The sequence below is a fragment of the Castor canadensis genome, chromosome 7, assembly GCF_047511655.1.
Source record: "Castor canadensis chromosome 7, mCasCan1.hap1v2, whole genome shotgun sequence".
Classification (NCBI taxonomy): Eukaryota; Metazoa; Chordata; class Mammalia; order Rodentia; family Castoridae; genus Castor; species Castor canadensis.
In genome coordinates, this window is record NC_133392.1 from 107,718,295 (window position 1) to 107,737,758 (window position 19,464).

General features: G+C 39.7%; 1 protein-coding gene across 1 annotated transcript in view; it reads left to right on the top strand.

Annotated features, from left to right (window-relative positions):
* Window positions 1–6,075: 6,075 nt before the first annotated feature.
* C7H1orf141 (chromosome 7 C1orf141 homolog) overlaps window positions 6,076–19,464 on the top strand; it is a 53,564-nt gene continuing 40,175 nt past the window's right edge. Inside the window, exons 1-6 of the mRNA XM_074079591.1 lie at window positions 6,076–6,572; window positions 8,529–8,608; window positions 8,738–8,915; window positions 9,111–11,736; window positions 14,849–14,940; window positions 17,344–17,498. Of these exons, the coding sequence (XP_073935692.1) occupies window positions 11,667–11,736; window positions 14,849–14,940; window positions 17,344–17,498 (317 nt within the window). The 5' untranslated portion in view covers window positions 6,076–6,572; window positions 8,529–8,608; window positions 8,738–8,915; window positions 9,111–11,666. The remainder of the gene's footprint in view (window positions 6,573–8,528; window positions 8,609–8,737; window positions 8,916–9,110; window positions 11,737–14,848; window positions 14,941–17,343; window positions 17,499–19,464) is intronic.

A 19,464-nucleotide genomic window follows, 5' to 3' on the forward strand; every position in this document is an offset into this window, starting at 1 on the left:
ATACCCAGTAGAAAAAAAGGGCTGGTGAAGTGGCTCAAGTGATAGAGGACTTGCCTACCAAGTGTGAGGCCCTGAGTTCAAACTCCAGTATTGCCAAAAAAAAAAAAAAAAAAAATGTAGAGGCTCTTGCTCCAGTACCAGTGAAAGTGAGTGTCTCAAAATCAGAACAGAGAATAAAAGCATTTTTTAAAAGGTTTAAAAATTTTTATCAAATCATTCAAAATTTTTCCTTTTGTCCACTCACTTTAAAAACTCTTTTTATTGGTTTACTTTACTTTTAAAATCACTAAATGGTTATTTAAAATCAATAATTTTTTTAATCTTTAGCTTTATGTAATTTTTAAAATTGTTTTGAGGCAGGATATTGCTATGTAGCACAGTCTGGCCTTGAACTCACAATCCTCTTGCCTCAGCCTCCTGAATGCAAGGTAGCTTTATGTGTTTTATAAAACCTTTTTTGAGTGATAAATGGAAAGAAATTTCAAAACCGTTTTTGAAGAGTCTCTGGACTTTTCAAATCTCACAAGAAGAAAAAATATCTTTGGGCCATATTGAAGTATTTTAGTAATTTGTTGGCTGCAAAAATAATATGTTAGTAATCCTCACTATGAAGCAGTGCTTGTGCAGTTGAAAATATGAAAGAATACCAAGTAGGAAAGTATTTCTGAGAACCCATCCTTCCCAGGGTGCTTTATTATAGACTGTTTCTTGTGAACAGAAAACCATATTTTATTTGTCTGAAAAAAATTCAATATCAAAAGTCTTATAATCATGATTTTTTTCAATTAATACAATGTCAAAAAAATTTCCCTACATCATTAAGTAGTTCTTTATTATACTTGTAAGAACTGCATCATAAATATTCTGGACTGAAGGTGTGACTCAAGAGGTAGAGCACCTACTTCTCAAGTGCAAAGCCCTGAGTTCAAACCCCAGTCCTACCAAAATAAATAAATAAATATATCCCGTGCTGGGAATGGTTGTGCCCACCTACAATCCTGGCACTCAGAGGCAGAGGCAGGAGGATGGAGCGTTTGAAGCCAGCCTTGGTCACATAGTGAGTTCAAGGCTAGCCTGAGTGACATAGTAAGACCCTGTCTCAATAAAAAATATAATCCTAAACTGGGTGCTGGTGGCTCATGCTTGTAATCCTAGCTACTGAAGAGGCAGAGATCAGGAAGGTCATGGTTTGAAGCCAGCCTGGGCAAATAGTTAGCAAGACCCTATCTTGAAAAAAGCCCTTCACAAAAATCGGGCTGGTGGAGTGGTTCAAGGTGAAGGCCCTGAGTTCAAGTTCCAGTATTGCAAAAAAAAATATGTATATATAATCCCATGACTAGACAAAAATTTTGATAACAAAATCTAAAAATAGTAGTTAAAATCATGGCTTTTAGAAGCAAATACAACTGGGATTGAATTCTGGATCTGGCATTTACTGGTTTTACAATCTTGGGGAGGACATCTGACATCTCAGAATCCATTTTTCTAATCTACAAAGTAAACATTCAATGAGACAATGTATGTGAAGCTCAGTCTATCAGTTGACACATGAGAAATTCAATAAATGAGGAAGAAGAAAACAGATGGATGCCATATCTTTTAATTTTTCACCATGATGAAAAGTGCTAAATTAACATCATTGTTCCTAACTTTGTGCATTTCTATGATTAATTTCTAAATATAAATTCTTGGAAGTGGAAGTACAAGGCTAATATATTTCTTGAAGTTCTATATAAACTATAAATTACTACCCTAACAATTTACACTTCTACCAGTAGAATATAGATGTGTATTTTTCTTCATTCTTTTCCTTTACTTGCAAATGAAAGAGAAAAGTAATATTTTGTTGGTGTAATGCACACATCTTTCCTTATTTTGCTGAATATTAAAAACACAATTAAGGATTGTTTATAGGTGTTATTTCATAAATCATTTACATTCAACATACATTCTTTTTCCCATTATGGGGTTTGTCCCTTACTTAATGATTTGTAAGATTTTTAGATACTCATGTTGAGCAGTTTCCCAAAAAAACTTGTTATAATTTTTTGACATGCAGAAATTTCAAGTATTAATGAAGCCAGAAATAACAACCTTCAAATATTGCATATTTGTGTGTAAGCAAATTTAAGTAAATCATTTTAAGATGCTATACAAAGGAATATGATTACAGTTGTGGTCTTTAATGGGACAAAGGACTTATGGGGGAAAAACCTAAGATACTCAATGTTTGAAATATGTGTTTTCAGCTACTCTAAATCAAGCTCAGGTAGCACTTTTTGAGTTCTGCTCCATGAAGTATGTGAGGACAGGGAGAGGTCTAGGAGCACAGAGCCAATGATATCTCAAGTATCTGCTTCTAAGCACTGTTGGCACTCTGGTTGGTAAGTCACTTAGTTTTCAGACCAGCCCTCTGAGACAGTTAATCTACCCATTTTATGGTTTCCATTTATTTGACAAATATTCATGGAACATGGTATCTGTTTTCAAGGGTTTTCTCTGTAGAAAGTGGAAAAACCAAGCTGGTTTATGCACAAAGACAAACTATTCAATCCCATTAACTGAAAAGGTCTAGAAGTAGTTCTGGCTTCATTAGTAGCTTGGCTCTGGGCACAGAGATGCCACCAAAACCCACTCTCAGTGTGTGCCTCTGGACTGGCTCTATTCTCAGGCTCTTCATGGTGGCCCCACAGCTGGAGGCACAAATTATCACAACTCAGAGACTAGGAGAAGAAAAGTCTTCTTCCCCAAAGGATCCAACTTGCTGAATTGAATTTACTGAGCCATAACTGGCCTCATCTGAGCCATCTGCCTCTCCCTGAGCCAGTCTCTGTGGTTGTGGCTTGTGGTATCATTGAGCTAACACAGACAACATACTACATCTTTGGAGCCAAGGGCTCAAAAAAGTTCTTTGAAGTACCTGTGCTAAGGGAACAGCATGAAGAGATATAGAGATATGAAAAGCCAGGAACATTGAAAAAAATCTCCATCACTTGAGAAGGTTGTCACTTTGTGTACCACAGGTTTGCTGGGGTCAAACTGGAAAAGAATTTAGAACTCAGTTTAACATAGTCTGGGCTCAGCTGGTAGTGAAAGAGGGTAGACAGGTAGAAAGGGAAAATTTATAAAGGAGCCAGAGAGCAGGTACAGCACCATATCCAGGTACATTTTGTCAAACATCCTGCTCCACCATTGTCCTGGAGTGATGGTTGACCATGGTTGAGGATTCTTTTTGTTGTTGTTGTTCATTTATTCACATGTGTATACATTGTTTGGGTAATTTCTCCACCCTGCCCCCCTCCCCCACCTTCCCCCCTCCTCCCCCTCAGTTCCAGGCTGGTCCCGTTCTGCCCTTATCACTGATTTTGTTGAAGAAAAGACATAAGCATAATAAGGAAGACAAAGCATTTTTGCTAGTTGAGTTGAGGATAGCTATATAGAGAGATTCCTACTATTGCTTTCGTGTACACATGTGTTATGACCCATGTTGATTCAACTCTAACTGATCTTTACGTTGGTTCCTGATCCCCTACTCATGATAACCTCTGTTGTTTTAAGGTTTCTATATTTGTTCCTCTGGAGTGGGGACATCAAATGCTTTCATGTTTTGGGTTTTCTACCTATTCCTATATCTCCCGTATGTGCTCTCCCCTTATCATGTGATGCAAGTCCAACCACATTGCTGCATTTGCCCTAGATCTAAAGTCCACATATGAGGGAGAACATATGATTTTTGGTCTTCTAAGCCTGGCTGACCTCGCTCAGAATGATGTTCTCCAGTTGCATCCATTTACCTGCAAATGATAAGATTTCATTTTTCTTCATGGCTGAGTAAGATTCCATTGTGTACAAATACCACATTTTCTTAATCCATTCATCAGTGGTGGGGCATCTTGGCTGTTTCCATAACTTGGCTATTGTGAATAGCGCTGCAATAAACATGGGTGTGCAGGTGCCTCTGGAGTAATGTGTGTTGCATTTCTTTGGGTATATCCCCAGGAGTGGGATGGCTGAATCAGATGGCAGGTCTATGTTTAGATTTTTAAGAAGTCTCCACATTTTTTTCCAGAGTGGTTGCACCAATTTGCATTCCCATCAGCAGTGGATTAGGGTTCCTTTTTTCCCACATCCTCACCAACACCTGTTGTTGGTGATGTTTTTGATAATAGCTATTCTAACAGGGGTGAGGTGGAATCTTAGTGTGGTTTTAATTTGCATTTCCTTTATTACTAGAGATGGTGAGCATTTTTTCATGTGTTTTTTAGCCATTTGAATTTCTTCTTTTGAAAAAGTTCTGTTTAGTTCAATTGCCCATTTCTTTATTGGTTCATTGATTTTAGGAGAGTTTAGTTTTTTAAGTTCCCTGTATATTCTGGTTATCAGTCCCTTGTCTGATGTATAACTGGCAAATATTTTCTCCCACTCTGTGGGTGGTCTTTTCAGTATAGAGACCATTTCTTTTGTTGTGCAGAAGCTTTTTAATTTTATGAAGTCCCATTTATTCATCTTTTCTCTTACTGTTGAAGATTCTTGGCACAGGAACCAATAGTCCCCAGCAATGACCCCAACAAGAACTTCTCGATTCTACCAGGGTAACCAGAGGCCTCATTTACATCTCATTATAGTTGTGGTTTCAAGCATGTTTCTTCCCTCAAATTGCCATCCTATTCCTGGTTCTTAGAAATCTCATTTCTTGAAAAATTAAATACAATCTTTACAATTATGTATAATCTTTAGCACAACCGTTAAACTTTATCCATAAAAGTACCTAAAACCTGGGGTTTCAGGGCGCTTGACTGCTTGGTCAAGCTGTCCGTCCCCAGTTTCCTTTGAGGGTGTACTCTAGATTAGCACTTACTCCTACTTTAGTAAAATCTAGCTTTTGCTTAAATAAATTTCTGTGTTACAAACTGTACATCTGGCCCTAAATTCTTTCTTCAACTGTCTCTCCGGCAGTAGGAGGTTCTATGCATATTTTTCACTGAATTTGAGGGCATTGTCCAGACTAGAAGGAAAACAGGCAGAAAAAAATAAAATGACAAGAAAGAATCCAACAAGTATAATATTTGAAGAGTGAGCAGAGGACTAGGAATGCATGAAGGATGATAATCAGGAAATTGTCAGTGAGGCAGGAAGAGAAGTAGGACAAAGTGGCAAAATTGAAGCCAAGAGCAGGGAAGGTTTCAAAGGGCCAGAAGTTAAAAGTGTCCAATTCAGGACAAATGTCAAATAATGTAAGTCCTGGAAGGCACCCATAGAACTGGCAAATAAGAGCTAGAAGGTTGTTAAGAGATCAAAAGATCTATTGTGCTGAATAAGAGAAGGAATGAACTAAAGGAATAAGGGGTTGTAGATGAAATGATTTATTAGAGCTTAAGGTTTCAGAGTTGCAGCTAGATATACCAGTGCATGCCTGTGAGCCCAGCACTGAAGAGAGTGAGGAAAGAGGCTCAGAGTTTGAGGCCAGCCTGGATTCAACCCACATTTCATGCCCTCAAAAGCTTCAGAGTTGCAGTTTTCATTGCTGAGGAAGTAAGGCCAACTCTAATCTGGGAAGCTAATGAGTTTTGAGGGACACTATTAACCTTATGGGTTTCACAAGACATGGAACACCCAGGACGTTCCCAAATCTGTAAACATGGGAATGGCTAGGAATTTGTTAGCAAGTAGGTGTGGGAAGAGGGTTGGCATAAACCACCTATGAGATGGATTTTGCTGAGGAAAAAGATAAATAAGAGCACTGATGGGACAATGGAAGGTGAAGGATATTGACATTTCTCCCACTCTCATGGTTTGTGTAGGGTGACAGTGAAACAAAAGCTCCTTTCTCCAGAGAAGACAGGGGTAGGGTGGGGACTCAGGTTTTTCACCATTCTGGATGACTGAATAAAAATGTGAATACTGTCACATTATTGACTTATCTGTCAATAAGGACCTTGTAAAGGAGAAGCTCTTGCCCAAAGAGAAAGCCCAGCCTCTCCGCCTGGCTTCTGGAAGTGAACTTTGGGCTCTGGGCCTAAGAAGAGGGCTTTTGTTTGCCTGGGGCCTTGAGTCACACTGGATAGTCCAATAATTAGTGAACTAGTGTGGGGAGCTGGCCATACCTGTGCTGAGTCGGAAAAGGCCTGACCACTGCAGAAAGACCAACAAGGTGACTGAGGGTGAGGGTCTGTCAACCTGGACACTGATTCACCACATGGCATTCAACTAATCATGCTGATCTGACAGAGCCCCACGAGAACTCTGGAAACGGAGCTCAGACAAGCCTCCCTGGATGGCAGAACTCCATGTGCTGTGCACAGCCACAGGACACTGCAGGGGACAAGGACTCGAGGCTCCACACTGACTCTTTTCTTGCACAGGCCCCTGTCCTCCGAGCTTCTTCCTGAGCACATTCTGCTTCATGTCCTTTCCCTGTAATAAGCTGCAGTCTTCAGCATCATAGCTTTCGCTGAGTTCTGGGAGTCTTTCTGGTGAATTATGGAACCTGAGGGTTCTAGTCACGGTTTTGAGAACCCCCTGAACTGGATGTCAGACATAAGGGCTGTCCTGAGGATGTGCCCCCTAACTTGGTAGGTAGCCTGTATTCCTCAAAAAAGGGAAAAGGTTGCAGATTTTACTTTCTTCCTTGTTTTGTTTTGTTTTGAGACAGGGTCTTGCTATGTAGCCCAGGCTACCCTCAAACTCTCTATCCTCTGCCTCTACTTCTGGAGTGCTGGGATTACAGCTGTGTGCCACCACACCAGATTTTACATTTCGTATTTATAAGAGAATATAGCTTACATTTTAAGGAACCCATATACTTTTGAAATAAAACATTCACTAGGCTTCTTTACCCAAAATTTATCTGAAATAGGTTCATGAAATCTTGTCAGAAAATACCTATTGAATTTGACTGACAGCAATTCATTTAAATTATTTTTATGTAAAATGCTCTTTTACTAAAGAGAAAACATCTTGTGTTATATTAGTACTAATTGTATGATTTTTGGCAAATCACACAATTTTAGTTTGAATTTGATCATTTCTAAAACTAAATATAATACTGTTTTGATAGGTGCTAATTAAGGATTAGTGAGATGCATGACTAAAAGGTTGTAGCTGAGTATCTAGCACATAGTACTTGTTCATAAGTATTAACTGTAAGATAATGATAGCACTCTAACATTTTTATATAAGATTTATGCTTTATACATTTTATTGACTAAAGATTGATGAGTAGTTGACATTTTTTACCTTAATTATCCTTTATTTAAGAATCTAATTTAAAAAAATCTTTAAGGGCTGCCAGAGTGGCTCAAGTGGTAGAGCACTGGCCTAGCAAGCATGAAGCTCTGAATACAGCCAAAAGTAAAAAAAAATAAATTTTTAAAAACTCTTTAACTAAGAAGGTAATTTTGCCCAGCTACTCAAGAAGTGGAGATTGAGAAGTTTGCAGTTTGAAACCAGCCTGGGTAAAAAGTTACTGAGACCCCATCTCAACAAACAACATGCCTGTAATCCCAGCAACTCAGGAATCAAGGTCCAAGCCAGCCCAGGCAAAAAGCACAAGACTCTACCTGAAAAAATAGCTCAAAGCATAAAAGGATTAGAGGCATGACTCAAGTGGAATATGAGTTATGTAGAACACTTGCCTAGCAAACACAGGGCCCTGAGTTCAAACCCCAATATGGCCAAAAAATAAATTAATTAAAAAATTAATTTCACCAAGGGTGGTGGTGTATTCTTATAATCCCAGCACTCTGGTGACTGAGGCAGAACATTCATGTGTTCAAGGTCAGCCTGGGCTACATAGCAAGAGTCTGTTTCAGAAAGGGAAAAAAAAGGTAATTTCATCTCTGTGCAAGCGTAACTTTTGAGCTGAAGACATTATAATAATCCTAAGCAAATGACCTCTGTCAACTACATTCTAGTTACCAGTTCCACAAAAATCGTTGTTAGTTTTTTTTTAATGACAGACTTAAACTACCTTATTCTTTTATTAGTGTATTTCTTATACATTAAATATATGAAACAAATTGATTGGAGTATTTTTATGCATTAAATATTTCTAGCCTTTTTTCCTTTGTGTTGGTATTAAGCCCAAGGCCTCACCCAGTCTAAGCAGTCTATGAACTAACTACCTTTTAGCTCCATCACGCCGACCTACAAACACACTGTTCTGTTACGCTTCTCCCACTGCCCTAAGCTTGGACTTGTGTTGTGATTATTAATGCTATTTTGAAAGATTTTTTTTTGTCCTGTTTTGATGCGTCAAATAAAGTACATTCTTAAATGCTTACCAAGATAAATAGACTAAAAATTCAACCAATGTTGTAGAAATTTCCCAACGTGCTTGATCACAGGCAAGCTGTTTCCAAGCCAGTGACTTTTAGATGAGGTTTTTGCAGCATGTGTATGAGTGGTGTATGTGCTCACTTGTCTGAGCCTCATGTACACTTTGTAGAAAGCTAGGATGACCTTGCTAAACACTTGGGTGGTTTCTTGGCCTTGTAAACAAAAAAGGATATTCGTTTTTTACTTCTTAGGATCATGAAAACAATTTCCCATCACATATTCAAACATAAGCTGATGCTGCAGACTTCTATCAGCCTGAAAGTTGTCTGGGGTAAGTTTGAAGCTTGACCAAATTCTCCTTTTCCAGGAAAGTACAAAAGGAAGGAGTCACAAGGAAGGGAATCACAGTGTCTACTGCCTAGTGTTCACTCAAGTCTCCCTTCCTTCTGTCTCCTTCCAGTCCCCCAGCTAAATGGCTTTGTCCCTGTGCATGTCTGGGGGAGCTAGCAGCTCTCAGGACTTTTTCAACATGGGAAAAGCTCAGAAACTGTTTCCAGGGACCCAGGCTGCGCTATTATGCGGAAGTAACTACAGCCAGAAGAGAGAGGGATGTCACACAACCTATCCAGGAGGCACAGGTTTGAAAACACTGGGAGTCAAACATTGTGGCAGTAGGGGATACTTCCTTGTCCCCAGCTAGTAGACCTGAGAAGGAGATGGCACACAGGATGCAGAGGCACCATGAAAGTGGGGGTCTTCCAGGGCATCTTGAAAACCCCTTCACCTTTTCTGCTCTTAACATTAATGTACTTCACCCATTCTGTCCCATCTAGGTTTCCCACTAAAGGACTGTGGCACTGGGGTGATTTGTTTTCCCAGCAGGTGAACTTTGAGATGCACTCCAGAGCACATAATTGATGCATTTCCAACTTGCCAGAGACAGAGGAAGCTGGGGTAGCTGGCAGGAGTTAAGTGTCACTCTTGTGGCAGTTATGGTGTGATCTCTGGTTTATTATTTGACTGACTGCTTGTGATATTACTGTCTAATACAGGCACATCATCCTTTAAAGATCATTTGATATTTTCCCTCAGAAATTTGTCTTCTTACCTCAAATCGGTGGCCACTGTGTCTTCACAAGTTCTTTCGTTTGTGTGTTGCCTGTGTCCTAATTGGCTCTTCTTATGTGAGATCAGCCATACGGGCATGGGTCCACCTAAGCACGCCAAGCTAAACTGACCTCTTTCAAGGCTCTGTCTCTAAATACAGTTACGTTCTGGGGACTGGGCTTGGGGCTTCCACTATGAATCAACTTGTAACATGGGCCGTTCGTCAACATTTTAGATTTTTAAAAATAAAAAAAATTTTAATTTTTACATTTTTATTTTATTAGCATCTTATTGTTGTACTGGGAGCACATTGTGACATTTACAAAAGTGCTTACGATATATCTTAGTTAAATTCATCCTCTCCATCTTTCTCCTTTATCTCCCCCTGTTCCCGAATAGTTTCAACAGATCTTTCCATTTTCATAATGAGTACATAATATTTACCCTTTCCTTATATCCTTACATCCTCCTCCCTCCCACTGGTAGGTTAAAAAAAAGTCCCTCATGTGTGTACTCGGAATGTGTGTGTAGCTGGAAGAATTCAGTCAGTTAACACATTAGGGAGTAAAAATTAATCATTTAGCTGACCAAGTGAGAGCTTGCTGTGTAGTCAGTAGTGTTTAATAAAATGTGTCAGATAAAAGTGTAAGACAGGGCCTTGTCTTAGAGAAATCATCCTTTGAACTGGTAAAGCCATACAATGGTAGCAAACTTTAATGTAAGCCTCCATTTTCCAGGTCATTGCTCAGTCTCGTTCTTTACTTTGTGAGTTTAGAGACTTAGCTTTCCTGAATTTCTTTAATAGAAGATGTTTAGAACTTACTGAAGAAGTAAGTTCTCAAGGAGCCAATCGTGTTAACAACATTGGTTTTATTTTTTTGTGGCCTTGGGGATTGAATCCAGGGCCCTGTGATTGCTAGGCAAGCACTCTATCATTTGAACTATGTCTACAGTCCTTTTGTTTTGTTTTGCTTTTGAGATAGGGTCCTACTAACTTCAGATCCCAGTTAGTTAGGTGTGAAATGCTTTGCCTGGTGCTCAGATTCAGAGGTGGGAGCTCACTTCTTGCCGTAAGTGAACTCAGCACAGATGTTGTAACCCAGGGCCAAGTGCAACGGGAGCACACAGGAGAAAAAGCTGGTCAGGACAAGGAATGAGAGGGGGCCAAGGACAGTGACAGTTTCATAACAGAGGGACCTTTACGTGGAGATTTGACAGAGTAGGCTCTTGAACTCAAGGCTCACACTTGTGCTCTCCCTCTTGAGCCACGCCCCCAGTCTCTTTAGCTTTAGTTTGTTTTTAGATAGGGTCTTCCACTTTTGCTCAGGTCAGCCTTAAACCTCAATGCTCCAGAGTAGCCGGGATTACAGATGTGCACCAGAGTAGGCGTTTGACGTAAGGATGTGGAAAGAATATTCTGAGTGGAAGGAAAAGCATGAGTTCAGGGCATGTTTGGGAAGTGTGGGGGTTGGAGCTGGACCTGATCAGTATTCTGTTTAAGAAAGACCACTCTGATGGCATTTTGAAGGATCCGTGTTTAAAGGATGAGGAGGAAGACTGGAGGCAAATTGTGAGGAATCACTGCAGTCACACAGGATCAGGAAGGTCCTGTCCTCCTGACAGGGAAGCCCCATGACCTATGGAATTTTGTGAGCACCTGTGATGCAGTCTAACCCCGAGGTTCTGTGAGGAAGGCTTTGTGACCACATCAAACCCTCTATTCCAGACGGGAGCATTGTCCCCTACCTGTAAGTACATACAAGAATGCTTCAGACACCCCATCCATATTTAACGAGGGAGATCGTCTCTCTTGTCCCCAGTTAATACATCAGCCAAAAGGGTGCTGATTAGACCTACTGACCACACAACGAATTCTGTTTTGTTTTGTTTCTTTTTTCTTTATGAGACTCCACTATGGAGCCTGCTTAAGTAGTTACTAACAGTGATTCAAGGCCTACCCTCACACTTTATAGGACAATGAGTTTTAGTTTTGGCTCACTGAACTTAAAATAAGAGTTTAATAGATGATTTGGACTTAGACTGAAGAAATTAGGGAAGGAAAGGAAACAAGATAGTTGAATGACATTGGTCAGAAAACAGTGGATTTCTGGTTAACAATGGAAGACACTAAATTGCTGCTTAAATTTTCATTGTTTTCCTAAGTTCCAAAGTGACTTAGTATAGGTATAGGTGAAGAAATACATTGTAAAGGAAGCAGCCACACATATGGAGAGCATTGGTGGTCACATGGCGGCAGACACAGCAGAAAAAACCAAAATGGTATGCAGCTGGAGAACACACATTTTGCAGCGTTTGTAGAAAAAAAAAATCCACTCACCTTATTTCTAACTGGTAAGTGTATCATTACTTAGATTAATTTTGTTTATCAAACACTTATATGTCATTTATATTTGCACAATTAAACCTCACAACAACCCAAAGAAGTAGATTTTTAAATTATTGCTGTTTTATAGATGTCAGCACAGTAAGAGTAACCAACTAGTCCACAGTCACACAGCTGTTAGGTGACAGCTAACAGATTCCTGTCAATTTTATTTTCTCCTGTGGGAGACTCAGAGAGCAATGTGTTCACATGCGCTCACTGCTCCACCCTAAAGTCCCTCTCCAACCTGAAGCCTAAGGTTTTGGGGATAAAGTACGCTGTATGTCTTCAGCCCCAAATTCCCTCAGAACATTGGTGCTAGGGTTTGGATATAGTGTAAGGGGGTCCCCCTAAACTTGGTCCCCAGTGTGTGGTAATGTGGGAGTTGAGGGAACTTTTAAGAGGTGTAGCCTGGTGAGAAGTAATTAGCTGACAAAGGACACTGCTTTCAGAGGGAATTGAAACCCTCAGGCTTCAACTGGGGGGTTGCTAGAAGCAAGACGGGCCCTTCCCTGCTTTCTGCTGTCTCACCACATTATTCTTGTGCATGCTTCCATCACTGTGATGTCATGGTTCTATCTGCCATGAGGCCTCACCAGAGCTGAACAAACGAGACCACCCTACCTTGAACTTTCAGCCTCTGGAACTCTGACTGAATAAACTTTTTTTGTTTTGGTGATGGTACTGGGGCTTGAACTCAGGGCCTTGTGCTTGCTAGGCAAATGCTCTACTGCTTGAGCCATGTCCAAGCAATAGAGTTATTTTTCAGATAGAGTCTCATGATTTTGCCTAGGGTTGGCCTTGGACAGTGATCCTCCTAGCTATGCCTTCTACATAGCTGGGATTATAGGCAAGTGTCACCATGCCTAGCTTTCTTGTTGTTGAAATGAGATCTAGATAACTTTCTGCAGGGGCTGATCTTAAATCATGTTCCTCCCAGTTTCTCTCTTCCTGGTAACTGGGCTAACAGGCATAAACCACCACATCACATCCAGCCCTCCTCCTCTCCCTCTTCCTCCCCCTCCCCCTTCCCCTCTTCTTCCTCCTCTTCCTCCCTCTCTTCCTTCTCCCCCTCCTCCTCCTCCTTCCTCTTCTTTGTGGGACTGGGGTTTGAACCCAGGGCTTTGTGCTTGCAAAGCAGGAATTCTACCACACTCCCAATCCATTTTACTCTGGTTATTTTGCAGATGGGGTCTCACTATTTGCCTAGGCTTGCCTCAAACTGCCATCCTCCTGATCTCAGCCTCCCAAGTAGCTAGGATTACAAGGGTGAACTATAGCATCAATTTTTTATTTTCCTGGAGGTACTGGCACTGGCTAGGAAGGCACTGTACCACTTGAGCTACTTTCCACCCCCCCCCACTTTCTTTATAAAGTACTCAGCTTCAGGTATCTTGTTACAGCAACAGAAAACTGCCTAATACACACTAGACCACATCATAGAATGGAGGTAGGGTACTGGATGTTGCACCATGACAGAGAGCATGCTGACATGGGACGGGGAAGGTACGAATAGAAGCATCAAGAATTCATACTCCAGTCAGGTACAGTGGTTCAAGTATATAATCCCAGATACTGGGGAGGTGGTAATTGGGAGGATTGAGGCTTGAGCCCTAGCAAAAAGTCCATAGGCACCATCTCAACCAATAAAAATAGTTGCCTGGTAGTGGGTGCCTGCTATCCCAGCTATGGTGGGAAGTGCAAACAGGAGGATCGCCCTCCAGGCCACTCTGGCCTAAAGCAAGACCCTATCTGAAAATAACCAATGCAAAAAGGGCTGACATAGTGGTTCAGTACCTGCTTAGCAAGTGCAAGGTCCTGAAATCCACCTCCAGTACTGTCAAAAAAAAGTAATATCTCATGCAATATATGATGAAGGAAAGAGGGTAGAAAAGACCAGAAAGAAACCAAGTAAAAAATTTTGTGAGCCTCAATCCTTCTTTCATGCACTGTTGTCTCCTGTGATACAGACCGAAGAACATGCAATATGGAGAAATATCACAGATTTTTCTGAACCAGAAAGAAGCTTAAGATTGACTCTGATGTTCGTGAAAGGCATTGATGAACTCAGTGCTTCCTGTGAACTGTATAAGTTTTACACTTACATTTTGCTGGAGCCCACTGAATTCACTGAGCAAAAATATACTGAATGTGTAGTCACTTGCCCAAATTTTAAAAATACATAACAGAAGGGAGTTTTTGGTTAGTATTCCTGGATTCCTGCCTCCACACTACCCTAGCTTTGTACAGAACTGATTAGGGACCTTGTGACTTTCTGTTTTCGAATCTGTAAACAGAAATAAATTAGACCAGATTTTGATGTCTAAACAGCTCCCCAAGCTTCGTATGCACAGCTTGCCCTCCAGTGAGATTTTCAACAATATTAATGAGCTAGAAAATATGGACCGTGATGACAGCGGGATGTCACCAGGATAGCTGAGGCTCCTTCAGTGTGACTAATTGCCTGTTAAGTGCTATATGTGCAGTCTTGGGTCATAGACCAATTTAATTTAAATTTAATTAATTGCATAAATGTGATTTCTTTGCATTTATTTTCATTAAAATTATATCATGACTCTGGGTGCTGGTTCTGACGCCTGTAATCCTAACTACTCTGGAGGCAGAGATCAGGAGGATCACAGTTCAAAGCTAGACTGGGAAACTAGTTCCGAGAGACCCTATCTTGAAAAGCCCTTCACAAAAATAGAGCTAGTGGAGTGTCTCAAGGTGAAGGCCCTGTGTTCAAAGACCAAGTACTGCAAAAAAAAAAAAATTATGTCATGACCTTCAAGTGTGTGTCACATCCAGTTCCCATGTGGTGATCTTGAACTTTCTCCAACTCAACTTTATCATAAATATAAAATTCCTGGATTTCACACACATGTGGGAGTTCTGATCACGTGATCTTCTACTGAAAAAAAAACATAGGTTCATTTACAGTTCTATGATTTGTTCCATGAACTATAGAATTCTATTACCTAAAAATAGTTCTACAAAGGCAAACCTCTTTTTGTGCCTAAATAATCAGTTATGTGTTTAAATTTGAATTAATTTAGAGACTTCTTCCTCCCTTTTAAATAGGAATTTGTCAACAGAAGATGACAGAAAAAGTCTTAGAGAAGTTAGAAGTTGTTGATAAGCAAGCAAAGATTATTTTGGACAACAGAGCAAAGGTTCGTGAAGAAAAAGCTAAAATGTGTTCAATCATCGGCAAGTTGACATTTCAAATAGGAGTTATTTTACTTTTTAGTTAATGAGGTACTAATATGAAGATATTAACTACTTTCTAGAAAGGCTGGTTGTGTAGCTCAGTGGTAGAGCACTGGGCCCTGGGCTTGACCCCCAGCACAAAAAAAATTTAATTAAACAGACAAGATCACTTTTGGGTAGCTGCTGTACTGAGCTTTTGTATGAAACAAAACTGCTTAAAATAACAACAACAAAAAAAAGCCATGCTGTCTAATCGTAAATGTGGCTACTCTACTTATTGTCAGTATGTTAAATACCCAAGATTATTTAGTTGGAATATGAAAAAGAAAACACTTGTTGCAGTACCAAATTAAGAATAATTAAAATTTATAAAAAGAATAAAAATAAACCAAAAGAAAGTAAGCTCAGAATTCAAGGCAAAATGTTAACAAAAAATGTAATTATCAGGTTTGGGGCATAGATGAGAAATTTAGGTTTGTTTCTCTGGAAATTCTTTTAAAATTACATACTAGATAATCACCTTTTAAATCTTTTCTTTTTTAGGTTATAAATATAAAACATACAACATATAAAGATGTATAAGGAAAATTGTATAAAAAATTATAGAAGGAAAAATTAAAGTCTCTGGCCTCTTCCCTCTATCTTTTTCCTCTGGGCAAAACAAATTTTAATAGTTGGGGTTTGTCCAGCCACATCTTCTTTTGTACTCTTACGAAGTTGCACAGACACACAGATATTTATCTTTACATGTCAAGTTATACATAGTCAGAAGTGTGCACATACACAGATGCATATATATACGCATACATGAAAATACATTTTCCTTTCTTTTTTCATTTATTTACTTTTTTACCTCAGGCTAACCAGAGAAGCGCTACCACTTGAGGCACTCCACCAGCCCTTTGTTGTGTTGAATTTTTTTTGAAAATAGGATCTCTTGAACTATTTTCCTGGACTAGAGTTAAACCTCGATCCTCCTGATCTCTACCTCCTGAGTAGCTAAGATTACAGGCATGAGGCACCAGTGCCCATTTTCTATTTTCTTTCTTAATACAAAAAAAAACCACGGTGAAATATAAATCACTTTGTTAATTACTCTTTTTTTTTTTTTTTTTTTTGCGGTACTGGAGTTTGAACTCAGGGCCTACACCTTGAGCCACTCCACCAGCCCTGTTAATTACTTTTTAAATTTTTTAAATTGAAAAAATAATTGTAGAACCACGGGAAGTTGCAAAAGTACTACAAGAAATTCCCATGGACCTTTCACTTGGCAATGATGTCTTCTTACAGAGTTCTAACCCAGTAGTGAAATAAAGAAGTTGACAGTAGCATATTACTATTATTCTGCTTTCATTGTTTTTAACCTGCATTCATGTGTGTGTGTGTCTGTCTGTCTGTCTGTCTGCGAATGCACACGTGTAGTTGCTGGCAATTTTGTTCCATATACAAGTTTTTGTTACCTACCACCACAATCAAGATACGACCCTTTTCAGTCACTGCTCACAGCTCCCTTGCGGTACCTCTTTGTATTTGTGTCTGTGCTCCCATCCCATTCAGCACCTCTCTCCACAACAATCACTAATGCTTTTCATCCCTATAATTTTGTGATTTCGATAATCTTATATAAATACAGTCACTTGGCATGAAAAATGTTGAGACTGACTTTTCACTAACCGCAATGAACATGGCTTTATTATAATAAATAATGTATATGCTTTATCGCTGAGTAGGACTCCATTACATGGAGGCACAGAATTTCAACTACTCTTCCCTTGAAGAGCGTTGGGTTCTTTTCAGGATTTTGCTATTAAAAATGATGCTTCTATAGCTGGGTGTGGTGATACCCATCTGTAATCCCAGCACTTGGGGGCAGAGGCAGGACTTCAGTCCATCTGTGTAAGAATTTGAACAAAGTTCTCTCCTGATTGCTTTCTTAGCTCTGTTGCAGCTCACAGGACTAGAAGGCTGTATACTTCACCACGTGTGTGGCTATAGGAAGAGGAGGAGATTGGAGGTAGTAGAGAGATGGCGGCTACCATTCCAGTAGCTGTGAGCCCATAGCCTTGGCTAATATGTGTGCCAATCTTTCCTTAAATTCTGAATTTTAGAATGAGTAGGGGTCCTGAATGATCATCTAGCCCCACTCCTCACTGCATACGTGAGGAAAGAGCTGCTCAGGTCACACAGCAAAGACATACATGTTGGTACACAAGGTCTCAATTTTTAATGTAATCCTTTTCCATATTGCCTGCCACATGAATTCTCTGTGTGTGTGTGTTTAAAGTGAAATTAATTTTTGTCCTTCCCATTCAGAATTTTCCCTATAGGAAAAGTACTTTTTTTTTTTTCCCGCATTGCCTTTGCAGCAGAAAAACAGGCTTCAGAATGAAAAAAGAGGGAAGATTTGGGTTGTACCTTTGACATTTGATTTTCATTTGGAATATGAAGAGGATACACCCACATTTAAGACAGCACCAAAGATCACAGAAGATAAGTCATGTGACATTAAAAAATCAAAAAGGTAACTATCGGTTTGAAAGTTTAAAGCATCATTTTATATCTGTCTTAGATTATTCAATGATATAGTAAATGGAAAACTTTGTCATATGGCATATTTATGAGTTAAGAGTCAAAAATGGGCTGGTGGAGTGGCTCAAGTGGTACAGCGCCTGCCTAGCCAGCATGAGGCCCTGAGTTCAAACCCCAGTGCCACCATAAAAAAAAGAGTTAAATATACTAGGCTAATATTTTTAGTATTCATAGGTTATAAAATATTTATCATAAGCTGGCCATGATGGTGCACACTGTAATCCCAGCACTTGGGAAGAGGCTGAGCAGAAGATCTCAAGTTTGAGGCTGGTCTGGGTTATACAGCAAGTTCCAGGCTAGTTTAGGCTATGAGATCCTACCTAAGAAAACCAAAAACTAAGTAATAACAATAAAATAAAATATTTATTACAATATTTCACTAATGTATATGGTGATTGTAATTCTGACTTTTTAAAGACAGGCTTTTCTTGAACTCAATTATATTGCTCTAAAATAATGTCCGGATTTATTTTATTTTTTGATTGTTTGTGACAGAGCCTCCCTACATAGCCCAGACTGGCATGGTCATCATTATGTAGGCCAGGGTGTCCATGAACTTGAGATCATTCTGCCTCACCTTCCCAAGTGCTGGGATTATAGGTATGAACTACCATGCCCAGCTAGAATTTATTTCAAACTTTAATATACTTCAAGAGAAAGTCTGCCTGGAAAAGTAAGTAAGGGAGTTTCTCTGTGCACTTAAAACAGTCTGAATATGCCAGACTTGGTCTTTCACTAGTATTTATATATATCTGTAATGCTCCAGGCACCAGAAATGTAAAAGAAAGCCCCCAAAGAAGTACTAAGCAATAGAATGCAGCTTCAAATGAATTGGATATTGGTGGTAATGTGGATACCACTTTTAGCTCATTTATTATTTATAACAATGTATGAAGTACAATTTTACTGATGAAAGCTCGCAGTCTTGGAGAAGCTAAGTAACTCGTCCGTAGTCACACAGCTCAGAGGCAGGTCTGATCTCAGAGCCTGAACTTTTGATCTCTCCCGTTTCACAGGATAACTGTGGAGAGGAGGACTACAGTAAGAAGAGCTGGGGTGTGTTTTGGACATGTTAAGCTTTAAATGTCTGTGGGGCATTCATGGGGAGGTATCTGGAAGAGAGTTAGAATCTAAATCTAATCTAAAGTAAAACATTATTTAGAATGTAACTATGGTTGTTTTGCTCATAAGCATTCTTTTTTTGTTTTGACATCGCTGAGGTTTGAACTCAGGACCTCACACTTGCTAAGCAGGTGCTCTTACTGCTTGAGCCATTCTACCAGCCCTTTTTTTGTGATGGGTTTTTTGAGATAGCATCTTGTGAACTATTTGTCCAGGGCTTGTGTCGAAACTCAGTCCTCCTGATCTCTGCCTCCTGAGGAGCCAGGATTATAGGCGTGAGCCACTGGCATCCAGCTCTCAAAGCATTTTGATTGTGGCACAACATACAGGTCACTCGGAATTTGTCTTGGTGTTGTTGCTGTTGTTCTTGGTACTGGAATTTGAACTCAGGCCTCATGCTTCCTAGGCAGGCACTCTACCACTTGAGCCACTCTGCCAGTCCCTACCACACATAAATATTAACGATTATAAACGATTATATAATTTAGCTTTGTCATATACTTCTTACATTACAACTTTGTTTTTATGTAGCTAAGTCAATATCTTTAACTTCAAAACATTTGCAGAACTATGCATATTAAAATGTGGTATTTTTATCATACACAGAAAAATTGCAAAATGGACATTGGAGGTGTGGGGAAGGGGAAAAATACACACACACACACACACACACACACACACACACGTGTACGTGCCATTGTGTGAGCGTGTAATACTTTCCCAGTGGCCATTAGATAGAGTCAAAGGCAGTGCGCCATGTTCAGTGGCAGTATTTT